This window comes from Hevea brasiliensis, chromosome 18 (assembly GCF_030052815.1).
Source record: "Hevea brasiliensis isolate MT/VB/25A 57/8 chromosome 18, ASM3005281v1, whole genome shotgun sequence".
NCBI classification, from domain to species: domain Eukaryota; kingdom Viridiplantae; phylum Streptophyta; class Magnoliopsida; order Malpighiales; family Euphorbiaceae; genus Hevea; species Hevea brasiliensis.
The window spans coordinates 49,068,998-49,096,190 of NC_079510.1; the positions used below are offsets into that span (position 1 = coordinate 49,068,998).

At 36.1% G+C, this 27,193-nt stretch overlaps 1 protein-coding gene across 1 annotated transcript; it reads left to right on the forward strand.

The window, feature by feature from the left end:
- The first annotated feature begins 7,890 nt into the window (after window positions 1–7,890).
- Window positions 7,891–8,860, forward strand: LOC110631515 (protein E6-like). Its single transcript, XM_021779378.2, has one exon. The coding sequence runs from the start codon at window positions 7,946–7,948 to the stop codon at window positions 8,708–8,710; it is 765 nt and encodes a 254-aa protein (XP_021635070.2). The 5' UTR covers window positions 7,891–7,945; the 3' UTR covers window positions 8,711–8,860.
- Window positions 8,861–27,193: the final 18,333 nt, after the last annotated feature.

The following is a 27,193-nucleotide window of genomic DNA, read 5'->3' on the forward strand; positions in this document are numbered from 1 at the left end:
TTTGCTCAAGTTCTTCCGACGCCGATCAGACTCCGGTAAGGGCTTTGATCTTCTTTTTAGTTTAAGTTCTTTATTTTCTTTTGAAAATGAGCGGTGCCGAAGGTCAAAGAGCGGCGAGTCCCCCTTCCATTTAGTTCTCGTGGTCGTCTGACGAAGAAGAGGTGGTCGGGCCAAACGCGCAAACAGAACCTCCTAGGGCCTCTGTTCTAGCTCGGGGCCGGATCGGACCATCAAGGCACGTACCTTCTTCAGGGAGGGAGAATCTCCCTATGGACGAGCTGCCATCGATCTTACAAGAGTCCGATCTACAATTGTTTAGCCAGGAGTACAATATTCGCCCTGATTCGTACGAACTTATCCGGTGCCATGGCGATCACCGAGCCGATCACTTCTTTGAAGAGAATGATCTGGTTATGGTATACGAGGAACAGTTAAAGGCCGGTCTTCGGTTCCCCCTGGATGACTTCTTCAAAGAGGTCCTAAAACTTCACCGGGTGTGCATTGCTCAAGTTCATCCTAACTCGTGGCGGATCTTAGTAGCATTCCGAGGTCTATGCCGAGCTAAGGGAATCAGACCTACGGCTAAGGTGTTCACCGAACTGCACAGGCTAACTCTCCGAAAGGACGATGAGCACTGGTTCTTTCAGGCGAAGCCTCATTGCGGGCTCTTTACCGATCTGCCCTCCTCCCTTAAGAATTGGAAGAACCGCTTCTTCATTCCGAGGAGCAAAAATCCGACCTGCTTTGAGGACTTCCCCCGTAGCTGGTGGCACCAGGGGCCCCTGCTTCCGAAGCGCATTAACCTGAACCAGGAGGAAAGCTTAATAGTGATGGATCTGAAGAATCAGGCTGCCACTCAAAAGTATTCCTGTTTAGATGCGGTGACCGCCGAGCTGCACCATTGGACCATACAGCTGCTCACCGGCCAAGATCGCGATCTTCCGCTCTCTGACCTCGGCACTGGTATTTTCTACATCTCAGATCTCAGGACCTTAGCGATCTCACTGACCTCTTCTTTGTGCAGGTATGGCGGGTGATGAGGGTTCTAGGAAGCGGAAGAAAGAAAGAGAGATCTCCCGGAAAGTAAAGGAGATGAAGCGTTCGGAAAAGCTTCGAACTCCCGGCCATGAACCAGGGGAGACGCAAGGAGGCCCGTCCCGACCTTCGGGGCCGCTGATCACTGAAGCTATCCGATCTCCTCCTCAACAGGAAGAGCCGGCTCCACCCTCCAGCTTGCTCCAAGCACGTAAAGGGTCCTTCTCAATCTTCTCGTGAGATCTTCTTCTCGTGGCTCTCAAACGTTGATCGAGTCCTCAAGAATAACCGATCGTTCGAGAACCGGTTTTGCCAAAGTCTTGGGGTCTTCCATCCGCCTTCGGAGGATCGGGACAGCTATCCCGACAGCCTTTGACGATATCTTGACTCGCTCCATGAGCACGAGCGTGGAGTGTCCGTGAACTGCACCATAGTTCGAGAAAAGGCTCATCGCTCGGGCAAGGAGGTCGAGAAGAAGAATCAGAAATGGCTTCCTCCGATCCCAACACGCATCCGATCAGGAATACATATCACAAGTTGACGGGCAGGCGAAGTTCTATGAAGACAGTGGTGGCCGAATGTAATCATGTTCCGCCGAAAGGGATCGTGCTCTCGGGGAAGTCCAGGCGCTTCGGGCCAACGATGCTTCTCAGGTCGCCCAACTTATCGAGGAACTTAAGGCGAAAGACGAAGAAATGGTGACAGGGATAGCTGGTGCCTATGTGAATGCTCACAAGGACCTCTTGGCCGAACTCGAGCGTTACCCGTAAGAGGACTTCTCTTGGATGGCCGACTGCTCCGGGGCGAGGGAGGATAGTGAAGAGGAAGGAGAGGATGAGCAAAATGTAGATCAGTGGGGTGATCCTCACCGAATAACTTGTACAAATTTTGCGATGAAATGAAATAGAATGCCTTTTTGTTTGATGAATGGTTGTGATCGGAAAATTTCTAAACACTTGATTGTCTGAGTATATTGAAACAACTGAAAACTATTATTATCCTAAGTGTGAGAGATCGGAAAATACAACATGCATGAGATTGCTAAACGGAACTTAATTGAAAATTTTGGCTTGAACATCTAAGATCGGGATCTTCATTAAACCGGATTAGAACCTTGGCTTGGTTATTTCTAAACTTTTAAAAGAGAGGTCGATTATAAAGATTGGCAGCAAGGTTCTGGTGTTAATTCAATCTTGTCTGATAAGAGAGATCGGGAATACAGTTAACTGGTCAGGATATTCGACAATTGGCTTGAGAGATCGGTGAATGATTTGAGAGACCGGTAAGGCTTTAATGGATACGAGAGCTTAGCATTGACTCAACTCTCTGTGAAGAGAGATCGGAACTGTGATTAGATGGCAAGAAGAGACTTAGTGCTAGGGATCGGTTTCGAAGTTTATTGATTCTGGGGATCGGCCAAAATATGGTGTCGACAATATATATAAGAAATGAAATCTACTATATAATGTAATAGAAATAAATAAATGGTGGGGATCGGAAGATTTTCATCCCGAACTAAATTCTGAACAAATACAAAAAAAAAAAAGAAAGAAAATGAAAGTTTTTTTTTTTTTTAGAAGAAAATGTAGGGTTATTATGCCAAGGGTTACGCATGCAAATTGGATAATATGAATTCATGAATAGGACAGTAACGGATTGAATATTTTTAAATATTTAATTGGATTGAATTTTATTTAAATAAGTTTGAGTAATATATAATTTAAATTTAAAAAATAATATCTATTTATTAATTTATATAATTAAATTAATGTTCATTAATTTTTTATATAATTTAAATATTTTAGAAAATAAGTTTGAATTTTTTATTAGTAAAAAATATTTTATATGAATTATATATATATATATATATATATATAAGAAGTGAAATCTACTATATAATGAAATAGAAATAAATAAATGGTGGGGATAGAAAGATTTTCATCCGAGCTAAATTCTGAACAAATAGAAAAAAAAAAAGAAAGAAAATGAAAGGTTTTTTTTTCTTAGAAAAAAATGAAAGGTTATTATGCCAAGGGTTGCGCATGCAAATTGGATAATAAGAATTCATAAATAGGACAGTAACGGATTGAATATTTTTAAATATTTAATTGGATTGACTTTTATTTAAATAAGTTTGAATAATATATAATTTAAATTTAAAAAATAATATCTATTTATTAATTTATATAATTAAATATAATGTTTATTAATTTTTTATATAATTTAAATTTTTTAGAAAATAATTTTGAATTTTTTATTAGTAAAAAATATTTTATATGAATTATATATATGAATATATATATATATATATATATATAAAAGAAATGAAATCTACTATATAATGAAATAGAAATAAATAAATGGTGGGGATCGGAAGATTTTCATCGAGCTAAATTCTGAACAAATAGAAAAAAAAAAAAAGAAAGAAAATGAAAGGTTTTTTTTTCTTAGAAAAAAATGAAAGGTTATCATGCCAAGGGTTGCGTATGCAAATTGAATAATATGAATTCATGAATAGGACAATAACGGATTGAATATTTTTAAATATTTAATTGGATTGAATTTTATTTAAATAAGTTTGAATAATATATAATTTAAATTTAAAAAATAATATCTATTTATTAATTTATATAATTAAATATAATGTTTATTAATTTTTTATATAATTTAAATTTTTTAGAAAATAAGTTTGAATTTTTTATTAGTAAAAAATATTTTATATGAATTATATATATATATATATATAAAAGAAATGAAATCTACTATATAATGAAATAGAAATAAATAAATGGTGGGGATCGGAAGATTTTCATCCGAGCTAAATTCTGAACAAATAGAAAAAAAAAAAAAGGAAAATGAAAGGTTTTTTTTTTCTTAGAAAAAAATGAAAGGTTATTATGTCAAGGGTTGCGTATGCAAATTGGATAATATGAATTCATGAATAGGACAGTAACGGATTGAATATTTTTAAATATTTAATTGGGTTGAATTTTATTTAAATAAGTTTGAATAATATATAATTTAAATTTAAAAAATAATATCTATTTATTAATTTATATAATTAAATATAATGTTTATTAATTTTTTATATAATTTAAATATTTTAGAAAATAAGTTTGAATTTTTTATTAGTAAAAAATATTTTATATGAATTATATATATATATATAAAAGAAATGAAATCTACTATATAATGAAATAGAAATAAATAAATGGTGGGGATCGGAAGATTTTCATCCGAGCTAAATTCTGAACAAATAGAAAAAAAAAAAAAAGAAAATGAAAGGTTTTTTTTTCTTAGAAAAAAATGAAAGGTTATTATGCCAAGGGTTGCGTATGCAAATTGGATAATATGAATTCATGAATAGGACAGTAACGGATTGAATATTTTTAAATATTTAATTGGATTGAATTTTATTTAAATAAGTTTGAATAATATATAATTTAAATTTAAAAAATAATATCTATTTATTAATTTATATAATTAAATATAATGTTTATTAATTTTTTATATAATTTAAATTTTTTAGAAAATAAGTTTGAATTTTTTATTAGTAAAAAATATTTTATATGAATTATATATATATATATATATATAAAAGAAATGAAATCTACTATATAATGAAATAGAAATAATTAAATGGTGGGGATCGGAAGATTTTCATCCGAGCTAAATTCTGAACAAATAGAAAAAAAAAGAAAGAAAATGAAAGGTTTTTTTTTCTTAAAAAAAAATGAAAGGTTATTATGCCAAGGGTTGCGTATGCAAATTGGATAATATGAATTCATGAATAGTACAGTAACGGATTGAATATTTTTAAATATTTAATTGGATTGAATTTTATTTAAATAAGTTTGAATAATATATAATTTAAATTTAAAAAATAATATCTATTTATTAATTTATATAATTAAATATAATGTTTATTAATTTTTTATATAATTTAAATTTTTTAGAAAATAAGTTTGAATTTTTTATTAGTAAAAAATATTTTATATGAATTATATATATATATATATAAAAGAAATGAAATCTACTATATAATGAAATAGAAATAAATAAATGGCGGGGATCGGTAGATTTTCATCCGAGCTAAATTCTGAACAAATAGAAAAAAAAAAAAGAAAGAAAATGAAAGGTTTTTTTTTCTTAGAAAAAAATGAAAGGTTATTATGCCAAGGGTTGCGTATGCAAATTGGATAATATGAATTCATGAATAGGACAGTAACGGATTGAATATTTTTAAATATTTAATTGGATTGAATTTTATTTAAATAAGTTTGAATAATATATAAGTTAAATTTAAAAAATAATATCTATTTATTAATTTATATAACTAAATATAATATTTATTAATTTTTTATATAATTTAAATATTTTAGAAAATAAGTTTGAATTTTTTATTAGTAAAAAATATTTTATATGAATTATATATATATATATATAAGAAATGAAATCTACTATATAATGAAATAGAAATAAATAAATGGTGGGGATCGGAAGATTTTCATTCGAGCTAAATTTTGAATAAATAGAAAAAAAAGAAAGAAAGAAAATGAAAGTTTTTTTTTCCGAAAAAAATGTAGGGTTATTATGCCAAGGGCTGCGCATGCAAATTGGATAATATGAATTCATGAATAGAACAGTAACGGATTGAATATTTTTAAATATTTAATTGGATTGAATTTTATTTAAATGGATTGAATTTTATTTAAATAAGTTTGAGTAATATATAATTTAAATTTAAAAAATAATATCTATTTATTAATTTATATAATTAAATATAATGTTTATTAATTTTTTATATAATTTAAATATTTTAGAAAATAAGTTTGAATTTTTTATTAGTAAAAAATATTTTATATGAATTATATATATATATATATATATATATATATATATATATATATATATATATATATATAAGAAATGAAATCTACTATATAATGAAATAGAAATAAATAAATGGTGGGGATCGGAAGATTTTCATCCGAGCTAAATTCTGAATAAATAGAAAAAAAAGAAAGAAAGAAAATGAAATTTTTTTTTTCCGAAAAAAATGTAGGGTTATTATGCCAAGGGCTGCGCATGCAAATTGGATAATATGAATTCATGAATAGAACAGTAACGGATTGAATATTTTTAAATATTTAATTGGATTGAATTTTATTTAAATAAGTTTGAGTAATATATAATTTAAATTTAAAAAATAATATCTATTTATTAATTTATATAATTAAATATAATGTTCATTAATTTTTTATATAATTTAAATATTTTAGAAAATAAGTTTGAATTTTTTATTAGTAAAAAATATTTTATATGAATTATATATATATATATATATATATATAAGAAATGAAATCTACTATATAATGAAATAGAAATAAATAAATGGTGGGGATAGAAAGATTTTCATCCGAGCTAAATTCTGAACAAATAGAAAAAAAAAAAAGAAAGAAAATGAAAGGTTTTTTTTTCTTAGAAAAAAATGAAAGGTTATTATCCCAAGGGTTGCGTATGCAAATTGGATAATATGAATTCATGAATAGGACGGATTGAATATTTTTAAATATTTAATTGGATTGAATTTTATTTAAATAAGTTTGAATAATATATAAGTTAAATTTAAAAAATAATATCTATTTATTAATTTATATAACTAAATATAATATTTATTAATTTTTTATATAATTTAAATATTTTAGAAAATAAGTTTGAATTTTTTATTAGTAAAAAATATTTTATATGAATTATATATATATATATATATATATAAGAATTGAAATCTGCTATATAATGTAATAGAAATAAATAAATAATAGGGATCAGAAGATTTTCATCCCGAACTAAATTCTGAACAAATACAAAAAAAAAATGAGAGGGTTTTTTTTTTTTTTTTTCAGAGGAAAATGAAAAGTTATTATGTCAAGAGTTGCGCATGCAAATCGGAGAATATGAATTCATGAATAGGACAGCAACGAGATTGAATTTTATTTAAATAAGTTTGAATAATATATAATTTAAATTTAAAAAATAATATCTATTTATTAATTTATATAATTAAGTATAATGTTTATTAATTTTTTATATAATTTAAATATTTTAGAAAATAAGTTTGAATTTTTTATTAGTAAAAAATATTATATATATATATATATATATATATATATATATATATATATATGGTGGGTTGGAAAAAGGCTGTACTAAATGCCATTATTGGCTTTGGCCCACCTCCCACAATCCCCGCATAATTGCCCGCCCTTAACATTTCCATCATTGCATGTCGTTTGCATATAACACACCTTGGATCCCAAATTTGCCCTCTCTCAGTAAATTGTTAAAGAGAAACTTTTGTTTAGAAGGTTTTTAGCAATTTCACCCTTTTTTTCCCATTTTCACTCCATGGTTAATTAGTAACATTTTGAGGAATTTGCTATTGACATAATCTCGGATTCTTTGGATGTAAACTGAGGTGATCTCCTCGTTATGTATGCCTTGATTTCCTTTAATCCAGTTTGATTTGCTTAAAAGATAAGAAATATAAAGGGATTAGGCTATAAAACAAAGTGATTTGATTTGATAATGAGGATATCTTTGAGAGTAGACATTTAATTGTTAGAATCAAATGGGAATGTTTTTCTCCATGAGATGGGAGAATAATTTTACTAAAACGAAGCAAACATGGTTAGCAAGAAACATGAGGGTAAAATAATAAGGAAAAAAAAAATTAAAGTTATCTCATGCAGCAGGGAGCACAATCATCGCTATTTCGGGCCTTCATATTCAACTGATAAGTTGAAAAAGTTGGAGAGATGGGGGGACCTTTCTACTATATATAAAGATTGCACCCATTACAAATGCTCACTGGTATTTTTCATCTGAGCTCTCTCTCTTATTGCCACTCATGGCTTCCGCTCCAAAACTCATTTCCTTTTTCTTCCTCTTAGCCTTTTTCTTTATGCAAACTTATGCTAGAGAGAGTCAGTTCTTTAGCAAGGTCCCTGTCACCAACCCCACCCCTACCACCACCATCAACAGCAAAGAGGTTGCAACGATCCCCAATAAAGAAGAGAACTTGAACAAGCAAGAAGAAGAACCAACCTTCATGCGAGAGACCCAAAAAAATGGTTATGGCTTGTATGGTCAAGAATCCACCCAAACCCAGTTTCCCACTACCACCAAACTAGGTAATGCACCCTACACCACCAGCACTTACAGCCCCTACAGAACCCAGATCCAAAACCAAGAAACCTCCACCAGCTACCCCAACACCAACACCAATTACTACGATAAAAATCGATACAGCAACAATGCATTCGAGGAGGAGCAACAAAATTTGGGTGAAACAAGCCTCCATGAAAGAAGCTATACCCCCAAAACCAACCAGAACAACAACTACTACTACAATGGTGCAAATGGGTACAAAAACGAAGGGAAGCAAGGCATGAGTGACACCAGGTACTTGCAAAATGGAAGGTACTTCTTTGACCCCAAGGGTGGGAACAGCTATTACAACCCAAATCAGTACCAGACTTCAAGAAACAATTACGATTCTAGGGGTTCTTACTACAATAATTATGAGAATACCAACGAGTACAGCAACTCCGCGGAAAGCTACCAGAACCAGGAGAACTTCCAAGAGGTCCAAGATGAGCACTACGTGCCTTGAGTTAAATCTTGTTTGGTCTTGTGATCAAGAGTTTTACTCGAGAAAAATTATGAGCTCGGTTCAACTATAACTAATGGGTTGGTGTTATTAGATGTTAATTTAAATATATGTTCTTATGGAAGGAGAAATATATATTGATTTATGTGGTTATTATCTTGTTCTCGTTGAACGTTTCCATAGGCTTAATGCTTTCAAAAATTATGAATAATTAATTCAATAAATGTATATTATGTTGGCTTTGTGTTGCTCTCTTTCAAGTTAGTGGATGCATCGTAAGGGAACTCTGCTCATACAAACAAAAAAATAAGTAATTGTTGGAAAGGAAAATTCTTTGATTTGCTGAATAAGAGAAGAAGATAATGATTAATTCATGAGGTAGAAAGAGAAATGATAGAATGAAAAATTAAGCAATTTATGGTTTAGAAATTAAGCAATTCCTGATGGAATCTCTACTTATGAAAAAAAAAGAGATAAATTTATCCTTTCTTTTCATCTTACTAAATTTTTAAGTGTTTGTTTCATCTTAAGATTCAAAAATAAATATATTAAAATAAAATTTTAAAAACAATTCAATTTTTTTTTTAAATTTTAAATGGCCTTTTTCTCTTCCCGAACTTAACTCTAAATTATTCTAAAATAAAGAATAACTCTTATCCCTTCTTTCCTTTACTATCCCTTCTAACCAAGTGAAAGTAAATGAAAAGAAAAATATACTGGTTTGTCCCATAAATATTAATCTAATTTCTTTTTTCTTATTTATTTCAAATAATAATTTATTTATTTGTTAGTAATACACTCTTATTTAATATGTTTTAAAAATATAAAATCTATTAATTCTAAAAATATTTTTTTGTAATATCTGTCATTTAATTTTTAATTAAATAATATGAGTGGATGATATATTAAAAAAGACTAAATAAAATTTATTATTTTAACCATAACCATATATCGTTAATTTATGTGAAAATAGAAGTATATTTTTGTGGGACTAGGTAAACTCTTAACTTTTTGTTATTGTCTGTTTAGAATTTGAATAATGATTAATAAATTAAAAAATAAATTGATTGATCCATTAGGCTAATCCTTGAAGAGAAGGCATGTGCCGTGGGAGCCTTCTTCCCTCGTTAATTTGCGCCTTAATTGGCTCCAATTACTTCATCTGGGAAACCCCACAAAGTGATCAAGGGGGTGTTTAGTTTACCTGTTGGGTTCAGCTGATAGCTGATAGCTGATAGACACCAAAACAGGTAAATTGTGGTGTTTGACAAGCTTAAAAAAATAGAGCTGATAGCTGATGGGCAACTGATATGATATCCATCAGCTGCAGTTTGTATCAGCTCTATTTTTAGAGTTGTTTCTCATCAGCTGATAGCTGATCTGGTTTTATTTTTTATTTTGACCATATTATCCTTTTTTATTTAACTTAAAAATTAATATTATTAATATTTTTATTTTTTTATTTATAATTTTAATATTTTAATTAACGTATTTTAAATTTGTTAAAATATTTTTTTTAATAACATAAAATATAAAATATTTATTTATATTCAAAAACTTAAAATTAATTATAAATTTTTCTATTAACAATAATAATTATTTTATTATTTTATCTATATTTTTAAAATTATTTAATTATCTTAAAAAAATAATTATTTTCTTATTTCAATAATAAAATAAATGATATAATATAAATGATTAATAATTATATATTTATTTAAATAATATAATATATTAATTTAATAATTATATATTTAATTTAATAATAAAATAAATAATATAATGTAATAAATTTATAATTTTATATTTATTTAAATAATAAAATAAATTATATGATATTTACCCTTATTAGTCATTTCACATATTAACAGCAACAACTAAATATAATTTTACCAAACATTTAATATAAAATGTTTATCATCGCCTATCGATTATCGCTATCGCTAATCAGAATACTATCACTAACAAATATCGATTGTATTCAACAGTTAATCCAAACAGGCCCGTCTATGTCTATCCCATTCCTAGTAGTTGGAGTCCATGAACCCTACTTTGCATACCAAAATATGTTCTACTAGTACTTAAAATTAACCCTTTAACCTTAAATGAGACAGTGACCATTTGTCTACTGGCTCGTACAAGGAGCTTCCGATCGAGCAAGGGATATGATATATTTGTATGGTTAATTACCTCTTCCTTCAGCTTATCTATATATAGTCCTCATACGTTCAATTCGCAACCCAACAAAAAGTGAAGGTTCCACTACATTATAAAAACAAAATTATGCCGACCCAAAAGCACCTTCGTAGTAGATATATATGTAAGAATTAATAGTGATCTTATCCTTCAACTCGGTGATCAAAAGTGGCGAGCAGTGAGTAGCACCACCCAAGGCACTCGCAAAACTTGTGCCTAAGATTGCGCGATAGACTTAATTTCTGCTTCTGGGTTGTGCTAGCTCTGCTCTGTTAGACACTTGACTTGGCTCTTGGCTAATGCATGTGCCTTGTCTCTGCCCTAAACCACTTGCAACACACTTTCTTTTGAGTCTTCTTACTATTTCTGTCAATTATTCCTATTTTCACATTGAAAGTGGACGTGAGATGGTGAACCATTGGTAGCAACATAGGCAAATGGTCGTCACTCTACACGTTCTTATGGAAATTGAGTTCCTCCGTGATTGGTGGGCTTATTCTCTTATGCTTTGGAGTCTTTTCTCTTTTTGACCTGCAGAACTTGTACACCAAAGACTGTTACTTTTTCGGCGTTAGGTTCCTTAGTGACTTCCCTTCACATGTAAAAATAATTTCTAATTTAAAATGTATCATGTAATTTTTTTAAAAAGAATTTCATTTAGTAAAAAAATTAAAATTTCATTTAAAGTATAACTATTAATTAAGAAATTAAATTTTATTTAAAAAAAGATCCAATGATAATTTGAAAAGAAGAAAATAATGATTAATTATGAAATTACAAAGTGTAACTAAATGTAGCCCCAGCTTATCAAGGATATATATTAATTCATCAATCAATTAGGAATGTGTAATTGTAGAAGCACTCAAGGATGTTGGGCATAGAAGGGTGAAAATAAGGTTGGTGTATGATAGTGACTAATGATCACACCCACCAACACCCCCATCAATTTTATCCCTTTATCATAATGCCTATTTTCTGTACTTGATTGATCACTACTTTTTTACTATTAAATAAGTTTTTTTTTATTATTATTATTCAATAAAATCTTAGTTTACCAAATACTATATATATATATATATATATATATATATATATATATATATATATATATATATATATATATATATAAGGTAAGCCTCAAAATGACTTCACAAAAATATGTCACCTAATTGAATAAAAGACTTAAAAAATTACAGCGTGGCACATAACCTTTTTCCTTTATTTTTATATTTTTATATAAAAAAAATTAACTTATTATATTAATTATCAATTTTTTATTTCAATATTTGTAAATTTTAATTACTAAAATAATATGTTATAAAGAAATAGTTATCTTAAATTTCTTTTACTACAATTTTTTAAAAAAAATTTTAAATTTGCAGTTTTGATAAAATTCTACTCATTATATTATATATCATTAAAAAATAATATTTTTTAATTAAGTTTTTTATTAGATTAAAAAAGGATGATTTCTATAAAATTATATCATTAATTATATATTTAAATAATTATTCACTATAAAATTATTTATAAAACTTAAATATTTATTTTAAAAATATTTCTAAGAATAATGATATTTTAAAAATTGTCATGTGACATATGTGGTTTTCTTCTTTATTTATTTTTTTATTGGTATATGTTAACTAATTAAAAAAATAATTTATTAATTAACTTATTTAAAAATTTAAAATTAAATATTATATTTTTTTATAATTTTTATTAAATACAAAATTATATTATTTGTTATTAAAAATTTTAAATATTAATATTTGATATAAAATTATGATTAATTAAAAATATATCATTAATAAAATTTTACAAAATGAATATAAAAATATAAAAGATAAAAAATTATACATTAAATTATATTACTAAAATAATAAAAATAAATAATTCATATAATGCGAGTAAAACGACTAGTTTAATATTTAATTGCCAGCCATTTTCTTGTCATTGTTATCATAACATCACAAGAGTTCTCTAGTTCTTTGTTTGATTCTAAGGTAGTCGAATTGATGTAATTTAACATTAATATTAGATTAAAATCAATTAAATTTATATTGATTGAAATTATATTTAAATTAAATAGAAATCAATCAATTTAATTACTTAGGATTAATACCCATTTTTTAAAAATAATTTTTAAATTTGATAAAATCAAACTGAATCATAATTAAATTAACACAATTAAGTAATCCTTTAATTCATTTCCAATCCTCCTAACTTTGAAATCGAAATTATAGATTTTGATCCACAACTAGCAGGCGACTTGTTGGTCAATTCGCCTCCATTTTTAGAATAATAACAAGCATGAAGTACAGGAAGTAAAACAAATTCAATCACTAATAATTAAAAAATTCAAATATTTAAAACTGAAATACACAGGAATTGTCACGACCCAACCTATGGGCCGGACCGGCACTAGGACCTGGGCCAGCTTAAAGCCCCCGAGGCCCGTAGTAAGCCTAACTGTTCATTAACCCAACTCTAAGGCCCATTTGGGCCCAATATCAAGAAAACAAACGGACAGAGTCCGGCCATAAAATGGACTTTCCAACGGGGAGTTTTCGACTCACCCGACCTGTAAACACAATATATAGTCAATTAGGGAGCTCAGCTCACCCTCCACATACTCATCAACATAATAATAAACGGGAGCTCAGCTCCCTCATCCAATCCATCAAAACAGACTTAAAATATTAAGTTTACAGGTCCAACATGAATATAATATTACAGACCAAATTCAAATAATTACTGCTAACACATGCGGAAATTATAGGAGTAATTAAAATTACACAAATATTGATAAACAACCTGCGAAGGAGAAAAGCAGGTTAACCAAAATAAAATCCTCCTGTAACCTGAAAAAATATTGAACAGGAGTGAGCGTTCGACTCAGAGAGTAAAATATCAATTTTAACCATAATCTCTATAACTATCTAAATCTAATGCACCCTGTAGAGTGAAATGCAACATCCACATCATTTTCACATCATAACATCACAAAGGTAATTTGGAGCACTCACGCACCCTGTAACATCAATCATAATATATGGGAGCTGATCCCTATACTGACTCTCTTAAATCCAACTTTGGTGCCGTGAAGAACTCATTTCGGACTTCCACTTAAATACCAAATCGGGGTCCCAAATGAAGAACTCAAGCCGTGTCTACCCCGAAGGACCGGGTCCCAGCGAAGAACTCAAGCCGTGTCTACCCGTCCTATCCATAGTCCACACCACATCACACGCACGCCAACGCACGCACACTGCTCCAAATTACCACAACAACATACATGGCACTTTAATATTTATCAATGCATCAAAAATCGTGCCTAGAGTTTAACTACATAAATATATGCATATAAGTGATGCATGGGCATGCTGAACATATAATAATATCGAAATTACAATTAAAAGTAATATTCTACTCACGACTTGACGACAATCACCGTGGCGGTGGCGGAGGAAGAAGGCTATCTGCTCACTGACAATCATATTACATTTATTTAATACAATCTGACTCAACACAAACAAAGAAAAGACCAATTACGTCCTAAGTCGTAGCAGAAAATCCGCAGAGTCTCCCTATACCTAGGACCTACCCAACCCGCAAAAGGGCTAAAAACGCACTTCTATATTCACAATCCATATATCAACAGTTCAATCATATCACACAGCCTCCCGGGCCCATCAAATCAATCACCCATCACAATACGCAAAATTTTAATTTAGTCCTTATTATTGATCATTTTTGCAAAAGCGCCCAAACAAGCTCTAAAAATTATAAAACTTTGCCCCATGTCCTTAGCAATATTACTAAGCTATTGCAAAAAGAATCGTAATTTTCTAAGCTACCACGAATATTTTATGGATTTTTAATCCTATTTAAGCACTAGAAAATTACGAAAAAGCAAGGTTCGGGTTTACCTTTGCCGATTCCGACTTCGGGAATGCGCTCGGGACGTCTGACAATGGGGGGCTAGCCAAAACCTCGATCCAATTCGGAGACTTTTCCAGCAACGGTCCGTTCGCCTAATTTTGCGAATCTTGGTCAATCGCCGAATTTCCGCGAATCGAGGATACCTACACGAAGCCCATAACACGGGGGTTAGTACATAAATTTTTTAGAATTTTCTAAGCTCATTAAATGCTCGAAAATACACTGTAAAGTTCCGTGGGACCCACCGAAAAACGGTGTCGGAAAAATTCAAAATTTATGTCGTTGCGAAGCTCTCGACGAATGGAGAGTGCTGGTGGCCTCGGTTTTCTCGTGGGATTCACGGTTTTCGAGAAATCTAGCCCAAAAGTCGAAATGGGCTAAAATCTTCCCGAGCAAAAATTGGACAATCCGCTCGATGGATTTCGGCGTTCTTGGTGTCTATGGAAAGCTCTCGCCGAGTAGATGATTTTGGACACAAGACCCGGTCCAATTGGTGGCCGGATCGGCCGGATTTGGCCTAGGAAGCTGAAGCGGCGCGCGCGCGCAGGGGGCGCCAGCGCGTTTTCCGTCGGCGCGCCGCCATTGCCGGGCTGGAGGCGGCGCGCCGCTGGCCGGGCTGAAGGCCCCCCGGTGGGGGTGGAGAGGAGAGAGAAACGAGAGAGAGAAGAGGGGAGGGACGACGCGCGCGGGAGGAAGAAAAAGAGAAGAGACCGGTCCGATTCGACCGGTCCGATCCGGTCCGGTTCGATTCGTCCGGTTCGATTCGATTCGAAATACAAAATTTTGAATTTTTACTCTGCCTCGGGACCGAAAACGAGGTCCAAAAATTCCGAAAAAATTTCCATAAAACTCAGAAAAATACATAGACTCCAAATATATTTTTAGTTTTGTCACGTGGTCTTTAAATTAATTTTTAAAAATCATCAAAGTTTATATTTTCGGAAAATCGAACCCGATTCTTAAAATCCGAAAAATCTCAAAAAAATTCCTAAAATTTTAAAAAAATTAAAATACCAAAAATACTCATAAATAATAAAATTTAAAATCTTGGGGTGTTACATTCTTCCCCCCTTACAGAAAATTCGTCCTCGAATTTTTACACAAGGCAGAATAAAGCACATGATTATACATTGAACAGATAAGGGTACTTGCTACGCATGTCCCGTTCTGACTCCCAGGTGCATTCTTCCACTGACTGACTCCTCCACAAAACCTTAACCATAGGGATCTGTTTTGATCTCAGCTGTCTCACTTGGTAGTCCACTATGGCTACAGGCTGCTCCTCAAATGTCAAGTTCTCTTTTAGCTCTATCACATCCTAAAGTACATGAGAAGGATCAGGAATGTATTTCCTGAGCATGGAGATGTGAAACACGGGATGAACGTGAGAAAGGTTGGGTGGTAGCTCCAACCGGTAAGCAACTGCTCCAACTCTATCAGTAACCTCAAAAGGTCCAATATACCGAGGTGCCAACTTGCCCTTCTTTCCAAATCTCATGACTCCCTTCATTGGAGAAACCTTCAGGAATACATAGTCGCCCACTGCAAACTCCACATCCCTCCGTCTGGGGTCTGCATAACTCTTCTGCCTACTGAAAGCTGTTTTCAATCGTTCCCTGATTAAAGGAACTACCTCTGAAGTGTACTGCACTAGGTCTACATCATGCACCTTCGCTTCCCCCATTTCTGTCCAACACAGAGGAGACCTACACTTTCTTCCATATAATGCCTCATAGGGTGCCATCCCTATGCTGGAGTGGTAACTGTTGTTGTAGGCAAACTCCACCAAAGCTAGCTGCTCATCCCATTGACCTCCAAAATCCAAGACACTCATGCGAAGCATGTCTTCCAGTGTTTGGATTGTCCTTTCGGACTGTCCGTCTGTCTGAGGGTGGAAAGCCGTACTGAAGTTCAACTGTGTGCCAAGTGCCTCCTGCAACTTTCTCCAAAACCGAGAAGTGAACTGGGGCCCTCTGTCAGATATTATGGAAGCAGGAACTCCATGCAATCTGACTATTTCTCGAATGTAGAGTCGGGCATATTGTGCCACAGAGTAGGTAGTCTTTACAGGCAAAAAGTGAGCTGATTTGGTCAGACGGTCTACAATTACCCATATCGAGTCATATCCTCGCGTGGTACGAGGCAACCCAGTCACAAAATCCATAGTGATCATTTCTCACTTCCATTCTGGGATAGGGAGCTCTTGCAGCTTCCCTGACGGTCTCTGGCATTCAAACTTCACCTTCTGACAAGTCAAGCACTTGGACACAAAGTCTGCTATGTCTCTCTTCATGCCATTCCACCAGTAGCTATCTTTCACATCATGGTACATCTTGGTGGAACCTGGGTGGACACTGTACAGTGTGTAGTGTGCCTCTCACATGATTTCATTCCTGAGGTTGTCCACATCGGGCACACATATCCTAGAACCTTGCACTAGGGCGCCATCATTGGCAAATCCAAACTCACCACCTTCACCTTGCTGTACTCTTTCTATGATCTTCATCAGTTGTTGGTCTCGTCTTTGGGAAACTCTAACTCTGTCCCTCAAGTCCGGCCTCACCAAAAGTGAGCCAACAATACCCCTCATCCGACAGATCTAGGATTAAACCTTGATCCATCAACTCATGTACTTCTGAATCAACGGTCTCTTCTCTCTGAAATGTGCGCCAAACTACCGTAAGATTTTCTCGCTCAAAGCATCCGCCACAACATTGGCCTTCCTGTGGTGGTACCGATGGTGCAATCATAGTCTTTCGAAGCTCCATCCATCTCCTCTGTCTCAAGTTTAAATCCTCTCTTTGGAAGATGTACTTCAAACTCTTATGGTCGGTGTATATCTCGCACACTTCACCATACGTAGTGTCTCCAGATTTTAAGTGCAAAGACTACACCGCCATTTCCAAATCATGGGTGGGGTAGTTACGCTCATGCCTCTTCACCGCCTTGAAGCATAAGCCACTACCTTCCCATTCGCATCAAGACACACCCTAGGCCAACTCGAGGCGTCACAATACACGGTGTATCCTTCACCACTCACGAGTAGTGTCAACACAGGCGGTGGTTAGACACTCCTTAAGCTTTTGGAAACTCTCACAAATCATCTGTCCAAATGAATGGAACATTCTTCTGGTCAACTTAGTTAGGGAGCCGCTATCTGGAGAAATCTTGTACAAAACGCCTATAGTAGCGGCTAAACCAGAAAACTTTGCACCTCGATGGTTGTAGGCCTAAGCCAATCGATTCTGACTTCAATTTTCTTGGGATCCACTTGAATGCCGTCACTAGAAACCACGTGTCCCAAGAATGAGATGCTTTCTAGCCAAAATTTACATTTTGAAAATTTGGCATATAGCTGGTGCTCCCTCAACGTTTGCAACACCATCCTCAAGTGCCACACGTGTTCTTCCTCGGTCCGAGAGTATACCAGAATGTCATCTATGAATACGATGACAAACGGTCCAAAAATGGCTTGAACACCTGTTCATCAAGTCCATGAAGGTCTTTGGTGCATTAGTGAGTCCAAAAGACATCACCAAGAACTCATAATGACTATATCTTGTCACGAAAGGCCGTTTTCGACACGTCCTCATTCCAGATTCTCAAGCGATGGTAGCCCGATCGCAGTCTATCTTGAAAAGAATCTAGCTCCTTGAGTGATTAAACAAATCATCGATCCGAGGAAGTGGATACTTGTTCTTCACAGTGACCTTGTTCAGCTGTCTGTAGTCGATACACAAACTCAATGACCCATCCTTCTTTCTCACAAATAAAACAGGAGCGCCCCAAGGTGAAGTGCTCGGACGTATAAAACCCTTGTCCAAAAGCTCCTGTAGTTGTTCCTTCAGCTCTTTCAATTCTGCTGGTGCCATCCTGTAAGGTGGCATCGATATGGGGTTTGTACCCGGCACAACATCAATGCAAAACTCTATTTCCCTTCCTGGTGGCAACCCTGGAAGCTCCTCAGGGAAGACATCCATGAATTCTCGACAACAGAACGTTTTCCATGCTGACACCTTCTACAGATGTATCTCTCACCAATGCCAAATACCCTTGGCATCCACGCCTCAACATTTTTCTAGCACTAATTGCTGACACCAAATTATATGGAGCCACGCTCCTGTCACCATCAAAACTAAACTCTTCCACACCAGGTATGTGGAAATACACCTTTTTGTTCCTGCAGTCTAAGGTGGCATAATGAGTTGCCAACCAATCCATCCCCAGGATTACATCGAAATCCATTACTGGTAGAGGAACCAAGTCTGCTGGGAGGATCTTTCCATCCACTACCACTGGGCTACCCGGAAAAACCATATCTACATCTATGTTGTCACTAAGTGGGGTAGCTACCGACAAAGGGCATTCTAAAGTTGTGGGGTTTCTACCCAACCTCATGGCAAACACAGGGGAGACAAATGAGTGCGTAGCACCCGGATCTATCAAAACACGAGCCTCATAAGAACAGACCAGAAGAATACCTGCCACAACTGCATTGGAAGCCTGAGCATCCTGGTGGGTCAGGGTGAAAATCCGAGCTTGACCCCTACCCTGAGTGGCAGAACCTTGATACTGACTTCTACCTCTCGACCGCCTCCAAATCCACATCCCCTTGTCCTCGGCCACCGAATCGATGCTGCCATGTTGGAAGTACCCGGATACAACTGGCGAGGAGCATTAGCAACAGAACCCTGTGACCCCATCTGTGGCTCACTGAAAACGGGGCATTCTCTAGCAAAGTGACCTGGTTGGCCACACCTGAAGCATACTCCTGACCCCATCAAACAAGTTCCTGAATGTGCTCTTCCACACTGTGCACACGGTGCCAAAGAGGATCTGAACGAGCAGGCGTCGTACCTGAGCTATTACCACAGTGGATCCGTACCACAGTGCGAACCCTCGGGATTTGTGACTAAAAACACTCCTAATATACCTGCTTCTACCTCTGAAAGTAGATTGGCCACCACTATCCGTAGTACCCATGTGGGGAACACCTGAAGAACCCTCTGCTCTCTTTTCTTTGCTCTCCATTTGTCATCCACAAGATAGCTAATCTCAATCTGGCTCGATCAACCACCACATCAACAGACTGATCAGACATCATGGCCAGGTTCTCATACCTACTGTCAAGCATCTTTAAGAATCTCTTCACCTTCATAGCTTCTGTAGCTACTGCTGTAGGGGCATATCTACTCAATTCGTAAAGTGCAGAGCATATTCATCTACAGACCTGCCATTCTGTCTTAAGGCCTCAAAGGCCCACTGCTTCTGATCTCTGAAGCTTTCTGGCACAAACCGATTGATAAAAAGTTCCACAAACTGAGCCCATGTCAATCCCTCCATCCGGGGTAACACGTAGTCATTCATCCATTGTCTAGGCATAGGCCCCATGACATGCTGCACACACTCTATCAGTCTTCTATCAGTCAATCAGACTGCATTCTGCTGTCTGCAGGAATCTAAAAACCGGTATGCATCGTCTGACACATCATAAGTTCCAGGCACCAACTTCTTGAAATTTATGATCTGTTTGTAAGATTCCTCTCTTGGTGCGGTGGACTGCTGCTGCTGTGGAGGGTGGACCATATACTGCGCCATCATGTCGATGGTTCTCTGCAGACCAGCTAGAGTAGCTGCCATGGGGTCCATGGGACCCTGTGCCATGAAAGACTGTTCCTGAACTGTGGGTAGCTGCTCTTCTACTTGAGCAGCTCTAGGCCTCCTACCCCGCCTCCTCGGGGCAGGCGCCTCATCCTGTGCCGACACCTCGTCAGGCACATCTGGTTCAGTGCGATGGCGCTCTCACCTTATACGCATTTTCCTGAAATTCAGCAGCATTAGCCCACAAAATTCAAAACTGCACATTGCACAGCTCTATAGACTCATATTTACACACAATATATGGAGCAGAAACTAGAAGCAAAGATGACAATGCAAGACGAATATGGACCCTATTTTTCCGCATGTGACTCCTAGTAGACTCTTCCCAACACTTAGACAATTTTTCCCTAAGAATCTGGAGCCTAAGCTCTGATACCACATTTGTCACGACCCAACCTATGGGCCGGACCGGCACTAGGACACAGGCCGCTTTAAAGCCCCGAGGCCCGTAGTAAGCCTAACTGCTCATTAACCCAACTCTAAGGCCCATTTGGGCCCAATATCAAGAAAACAAGCGGACAGTCGGCCATAAAATGGACTTTCCAACGGGAGTTTTCACTCACCCGACTGTAAACACAATATATAGTCAATTGGGGAGCTCAGCTCACCCTCCACATACTCATCAACATAATAATAAACGGGAGCTCAGCTCCCTCATCCAATCCATCAAAACAGACTTAAAATATTAAGTTTACAGGTCCAACATGAATATAATATTACAGACCAAATTCAAATAATTACTGCTAACACATGCAGAAATTATAGGAGTAATTAAAATTACACAAATATTGATAAACAACCTGCGAAGGAGAAAAGCAGGTTAACCAAAATAAAATCCTCCTGTAACCTGAAAAAATATTGAACAGGAGTGAGCGTTCGACTTCAGAGTAAAATATCAATTTTAACCATAATCTCTATAACTATCTAAATCTAATGCACCCTGTAGAGTGAAATGCAACATCCACATCATTTTCACATCATAACATCACAAAGGTAATTTGGAGCACTCACGCACCCTGTAACATCAATCATAATATATGGGAGCTGATCCCTATCTGACTCTCTTAAATCCAACTTTGGTGCCGTGAAGAACTCACTCGGACTTCCACTTAAATACCAAATCGGGGTCCCGAAGAACTCAAGCCGTGTCTACCCGAAGGACCGGTCCCAGTGAAGAACTCAAGCCGTGTCTACCCGTCCTATCCATAGTCCACACCACATCACACGCACGCCAACGCGCACGCTGCTGCTCCAAATTACCACAACAACATACATGGCACTTTAATATTTATCAATGCATCAAAAATCGTGCCTAGAGTTTAACTACATAAATATATGCATATAAGTGATGCATGGGCATGCTGAACATATAATAATATCGAAATTACAATTAAAATTAATAATCTACTCTCAGACTTGACGACAATCACTGTGGCGGCTGGGCGGAGGAAGAAGGTTGTCCCGGCTCACCTGACAATCATATTACATTTATTTAATACAATCTGACTCAACACAAACAAAGAAAAGACCAATTACGTCCTAAGTCGTGCCGAAAATCCGGCAGAGTCTCCCCTATACCTAGGACCTACCCAACCTGCAAAAGGGCTAAAAACGCACTTCTATATTCACAATCCATATATCAACAGTTCAATCATATCACACAGCCCCTCCTGAGCCCATCAAATCAATCACCCATCACAATACGCAAAATTTTAATTTAGTCCTTATTATTGATCATTTTTGCAAAAACTGCCCAAACAAGCTCTAAAAATTATAAAACTTTGCCCCGCGGTCCTTAGCAATATTACTAAGCTATTGCAAAAAGAATCGTAATTTTCTAGTGCTTAAATAGGATTAAAAATCTATAAAATATTCGTGGTAGCTTAGACTCTGATACCACATTTGTCACGACCCAACCTATGGGCCGGACCGGCACTAGGACCTGGGCCAGCTTAAAGCCCCCGAGGCCCGTAGTAAGCCTAACTGTTCATTAACCCAACTCTAAGGCCCATTTGGGCCCAATATCAAGAAAACAAACGGACAGAGTCCGGCCATAAAATATACTTTCCAACGGGGAGTTTTCGACTCACCTGACCTGTAAACACAATATATAGTCAATTGGGGAGCTCAGCTCACCCTCCACATACTCATCAACATAATAATAAACGGGAGCTCAGCTCCCTCATCCAATCCATCAAAACAGACTTAAAATATTAAGTTTACAGGTCCAACATGAATATAATATTACAGACCAAATTCAAATAATTACTGCTAACACATGCGGAAATTATAGGAGTAATTAAAATTACACAAATATTGATAAACAACCTGCGAAGGAGAAAAGCAGGTTAACCAAAATAAAATCCTCCTGTAACCTGAAAAAATATTGAACAGGAGTGAGCGTTCGACTCAGAGAGTAAAATATCAATTTTAACCATAATCTCTATAACTATCTAAATCTAATGCACCCTGTAGAGTGAAATGCAACATCCACATCATTTTCACATCATAACATCACAAAGGTAATTTGGAGCACTCACGCACCCTGTAACATCAATCATAATATATGGGAGCTGATCCCCTATACAGCTCTCTTAAATCCAACTCGTGCAGCCAAGAACTCATTTCGGACTTCCACTTAAATACCAAATCGGGTCCCAAATGAAGAACTCAAGCCGTGTCTACCCCAAGGACCGGGTCCCAGCGAAGAACTCAAGCCGTGTCTACCCGTCCTATCCATAGTCCACACCACATCACACGCATGCCAACGCACGCACACTGCTCCAAATTACCACAACAACATACATGGCACTTTAATATTTATCAATGCATCAAAAATCGTGCCTAGAGTTTAACCACATAAATATATGCATATAAGTGATGCATGGGCATGCTGAACATATAATAATATCGAAATTACAATTAAAATTAATATTCTACTCACAGACTTGACGACAATCACTGTGGCGGCTGGGCGGAGGAAGAAGGCTGTCCTGGCTCACCTGACAATCATATTACATTTATTTAATACAATCTGACTCAACACAAACAAAGAAAAGACCAATTACGTCCTAAGTCGTGCCGAAAATCCGGCAGAGTCTCCCCTATACCTAGGACCTACCCAACCTGCAAAAGGGCTAAAAACGCACTTCTATATTCACAATCCATATATCAACAGTTCAATCATATCACACAGCCCCTCCTGGGCCCATCAAATCAATCACCCATCACAATACGCAAAATTTTAATTTAGTCCTTATTATTGATCATTTTTGCAAAAACTGCCCAAACAAGCTCTAAAAATTATAAAACTTTGCCCCGTGGTCCTTAGCAATATTACTAAGCTATTGCAAAAAGAATCGTAATTTTCTAAGCTACCACGAATATTTTATGGATTTTTAATCCTACTTAAGCACTAGAAAATTACGAAAAAGCAAGGTTCGGGTTTACCTTTGCCGATTCCGACTTCGGGAACGCGCTCGGGACGTTTGACAATGGGGGGCTAGCCAAAACCTCGATCCAATTCGGGGACTTTTCCGTAGCAGTGCATCGGCGTAATTTTGCGCACTGGTCAACTGTCGAATTTCCGCGAATCGAGGATATCTACACGAAGCCCATAACACGGGGGTTAGTACATAAATTTTTCAGAATTTTCTAAGCTCATTAAATGCTCGAAAATACACTGCAAAGTTCCGTGGGACCCATCGAAAAACGGTGTCGGAAAAATTCGAAATTTATGTCGTTGCGAAGCTCTCGACGAATGGAGCGTGCTGGTGGCCTCGATTTTCTCGTGGGATTCACGGTTTTCGAGAAATCTAGCCCAAAAGTCGAAATGGGCTAAAATCTTCCCGAGCAAAAATCGGACAATCCGCTCTATGGATTTCGGCGTTCTTGGTGTCTATGGAAAGCTCTCGCCGAGTAGATGATTTTGGACACAAGACCCAGTCCAATTGTGTCACGACCCAACCTATGGGCCGGACCGGCACTAGGACCTGGGCCAGCCTAAAGCCCCCGAGGCCCGTAGTAAGCCTTAACTATTCATTAACCCAACTCTAAGGCCCATTTGGGCCCAATATCAAGAAAACAAACGGACAGAGTCCGGCCATAAAATGGACTTTCCAACGGGGAGTTTTCGACTCACCCGACCTGTAAACACAATAAACAATCCATTGGGGAGCTCAGCTCACCCTCCACATACTCATCAACATAATAATAAATGGGAGCTCAGCTCCCTCATCCAATCCATCAAACAGACTTAAAATATTAAGTTTACAGGTCCAACATGAATATAATATTACAGACCAATTTCAAATAATTACTGCTAACACATGCGGAAATTCTAGGAGTAATTAAAATTACACAATATTGATAAACAACCTGCGAGGTAAAAAGGCAGGTTAACCCAGAACAAAATATCCTCCTGTGGCCTGTAAAAATTTTTGAACAGGAGTGAGCGTTCGACTCAGAGAGTAAAATATCAATCTTAACTATAATCTCTATAACTATCTGAAACTAATGCAACTTGTAGAGTGAAATGCAACATACACAACATTTTCACATCATAACATCAAAATTGTATTTTGGAGCACTCAAACACCCTGTAGTATCAATCATATCATATGGGAGTGATCCCTATCTGACTCTCTTAAATCCAACGTGCGGCCAATTACTCAAGCTCGGACGTCCACATAATAACAAAAACGAGGGTCCCAGCGAATAACTCAAGCCGAGACTACACCTCGAAGGAACGGGTCCCCGCGAATTCCACAAGCCCACACTACCCCGTCCTATCCATAGTCCACACCACATCACACGCACGCCAACGCACTCACACTGCTCAAAATTACCACAACTTCATCCATGGTACTTAATCAATTATGAATGCAACATAAATCGTGCCTATAGTTTAACTACATAAATATATGCATATAAGTGATGCATGGGCATCTTGAACATATAGTAATATCGAAATTACTATTAATATTATTATTTTTGTCACAGAGTTGACGACACATTACAATGGCGGCTGGGGGGAGGAAGAAGTCTGTCGCTGCTCACCTGAGAATCATATTACTTTTTTTTAATACATTCTGACTCAATACAAACAAAGAAAAGACCAATTACGTCCTAAGTCGTAGAAAATCCGCAGATCCGCCTATACCTAGGACCTACCCAACTGCAAAAGGGCTAAAAACGCACTTCTATACTCACAATCCATACATCAACAGTTCAATCATATCACACAGCCTCTCGGGCCCATCAAATCAATCATCCATCACAATACGCAAAATTTCAATTTAGTCCTTATTATTGATCATTTTTGCAAAAAGCGCCCAAACAAGCTCTAAAAATTATAAAACTTTGCCCGCGGTCCTTAGCAATATTACTAAGCTATTGCAAAAGAATCGTAATTTTCTAAGCTACTACGAATATTTTATGGATTTTTAATCCTATTTAAGCACTAGAAAATTACGTAAAAACTAGGGTCGGGTTTACCTTTGCGATTCCGACTTGAGGGGCGCTCGGGGCGTCGACAATGGGGGCTAGCCAAAACCTCGGCCCATTCGGAGACTTTTCCGGCCACGGTCCGTTCGCCCAAAATTTGCGAACCAGGTCAATCGCCGAATTTCCGAATCGAGGATACCTACACGAAGCCCATAACACGGGGGTTAGCACATAAATTTTTCAGAATTTTCTAAGCTCATTTAATGCTCGAAATTACACTGCGAAGTTCCGTGGGACCCACCGAAAAACGGTGTCGGAAAAATTCAAAATTTATGTCGTTGCGAAGCTCTCGACGAATGGAGCGTGCTGGTGGCCTCGGTTTCCTCGTGGGATTCACGGTTTTCGAGAAATCTAGCCCAAAAGTCGAAATGGGCTAAAATCTTCCCGAGCAAAAATCGGACAAACCGCTCGATGGATTTCGGCGTTCTTGGTGTCTATGGAAAGCTCTCGCCGAGTAGATGATTTTAGACACAAGACCCGGTCCAATCGGTGGCCGGATCGGCCGGATTTGGCCGGAGAAACTGGAGCGACGCGCGCGCGCAGGGGAGGGGAGGAGAGAGAAAAGAAAGAGAAAAGAGAGGGACGACGCGCGCGGGAGAAGAAAAAGGAAAGGGAGCCGGTTCGATTCGATCGGTCCGATCCGGTAGGTTCTATTCGGCCTTTTCTATTCGAAATACAAAATTTTGAATTTTTACTATGCCTCGGGGAAAACGAGGTCCAAAATTCGAAAAATTTCGTAAAACACACACACATACGGAGACTCCAAATATATTTTTAGTTTTGCCACGTGGTCTTTAAATTAATTTTTAAAAATCATCAAAGTTTATATTTTCGGAAAATCGAACCCGATTTTTAAAATCCGAAAAATCTTAAAAAAATTCCTAAAATTTAAATAAAATTAAAATATCAAAAATACTCATAAATAATAAAATTTGGGGTGTTACAAATTGGTGGCCGGATCGGACGGTTGGTGAGGAAGTCAAGCAAAGGCGCGCGCAGGGGGCGCTTTCAGCGTTTTCGTCCGTTCGGCGGCGGCCGCACGGCTGGTCAGTTGGGCGACGCCACGGTCAGGTTGGAAGGCCGTGGCTACTGGGATGGAGAGGAGAGAGAAACAAGAGAGAGAAGAGGGGAGGGACGACGCGCGCGGGAGGAAGAAAAAGAGAAGAGACCGGTCCGATTCGA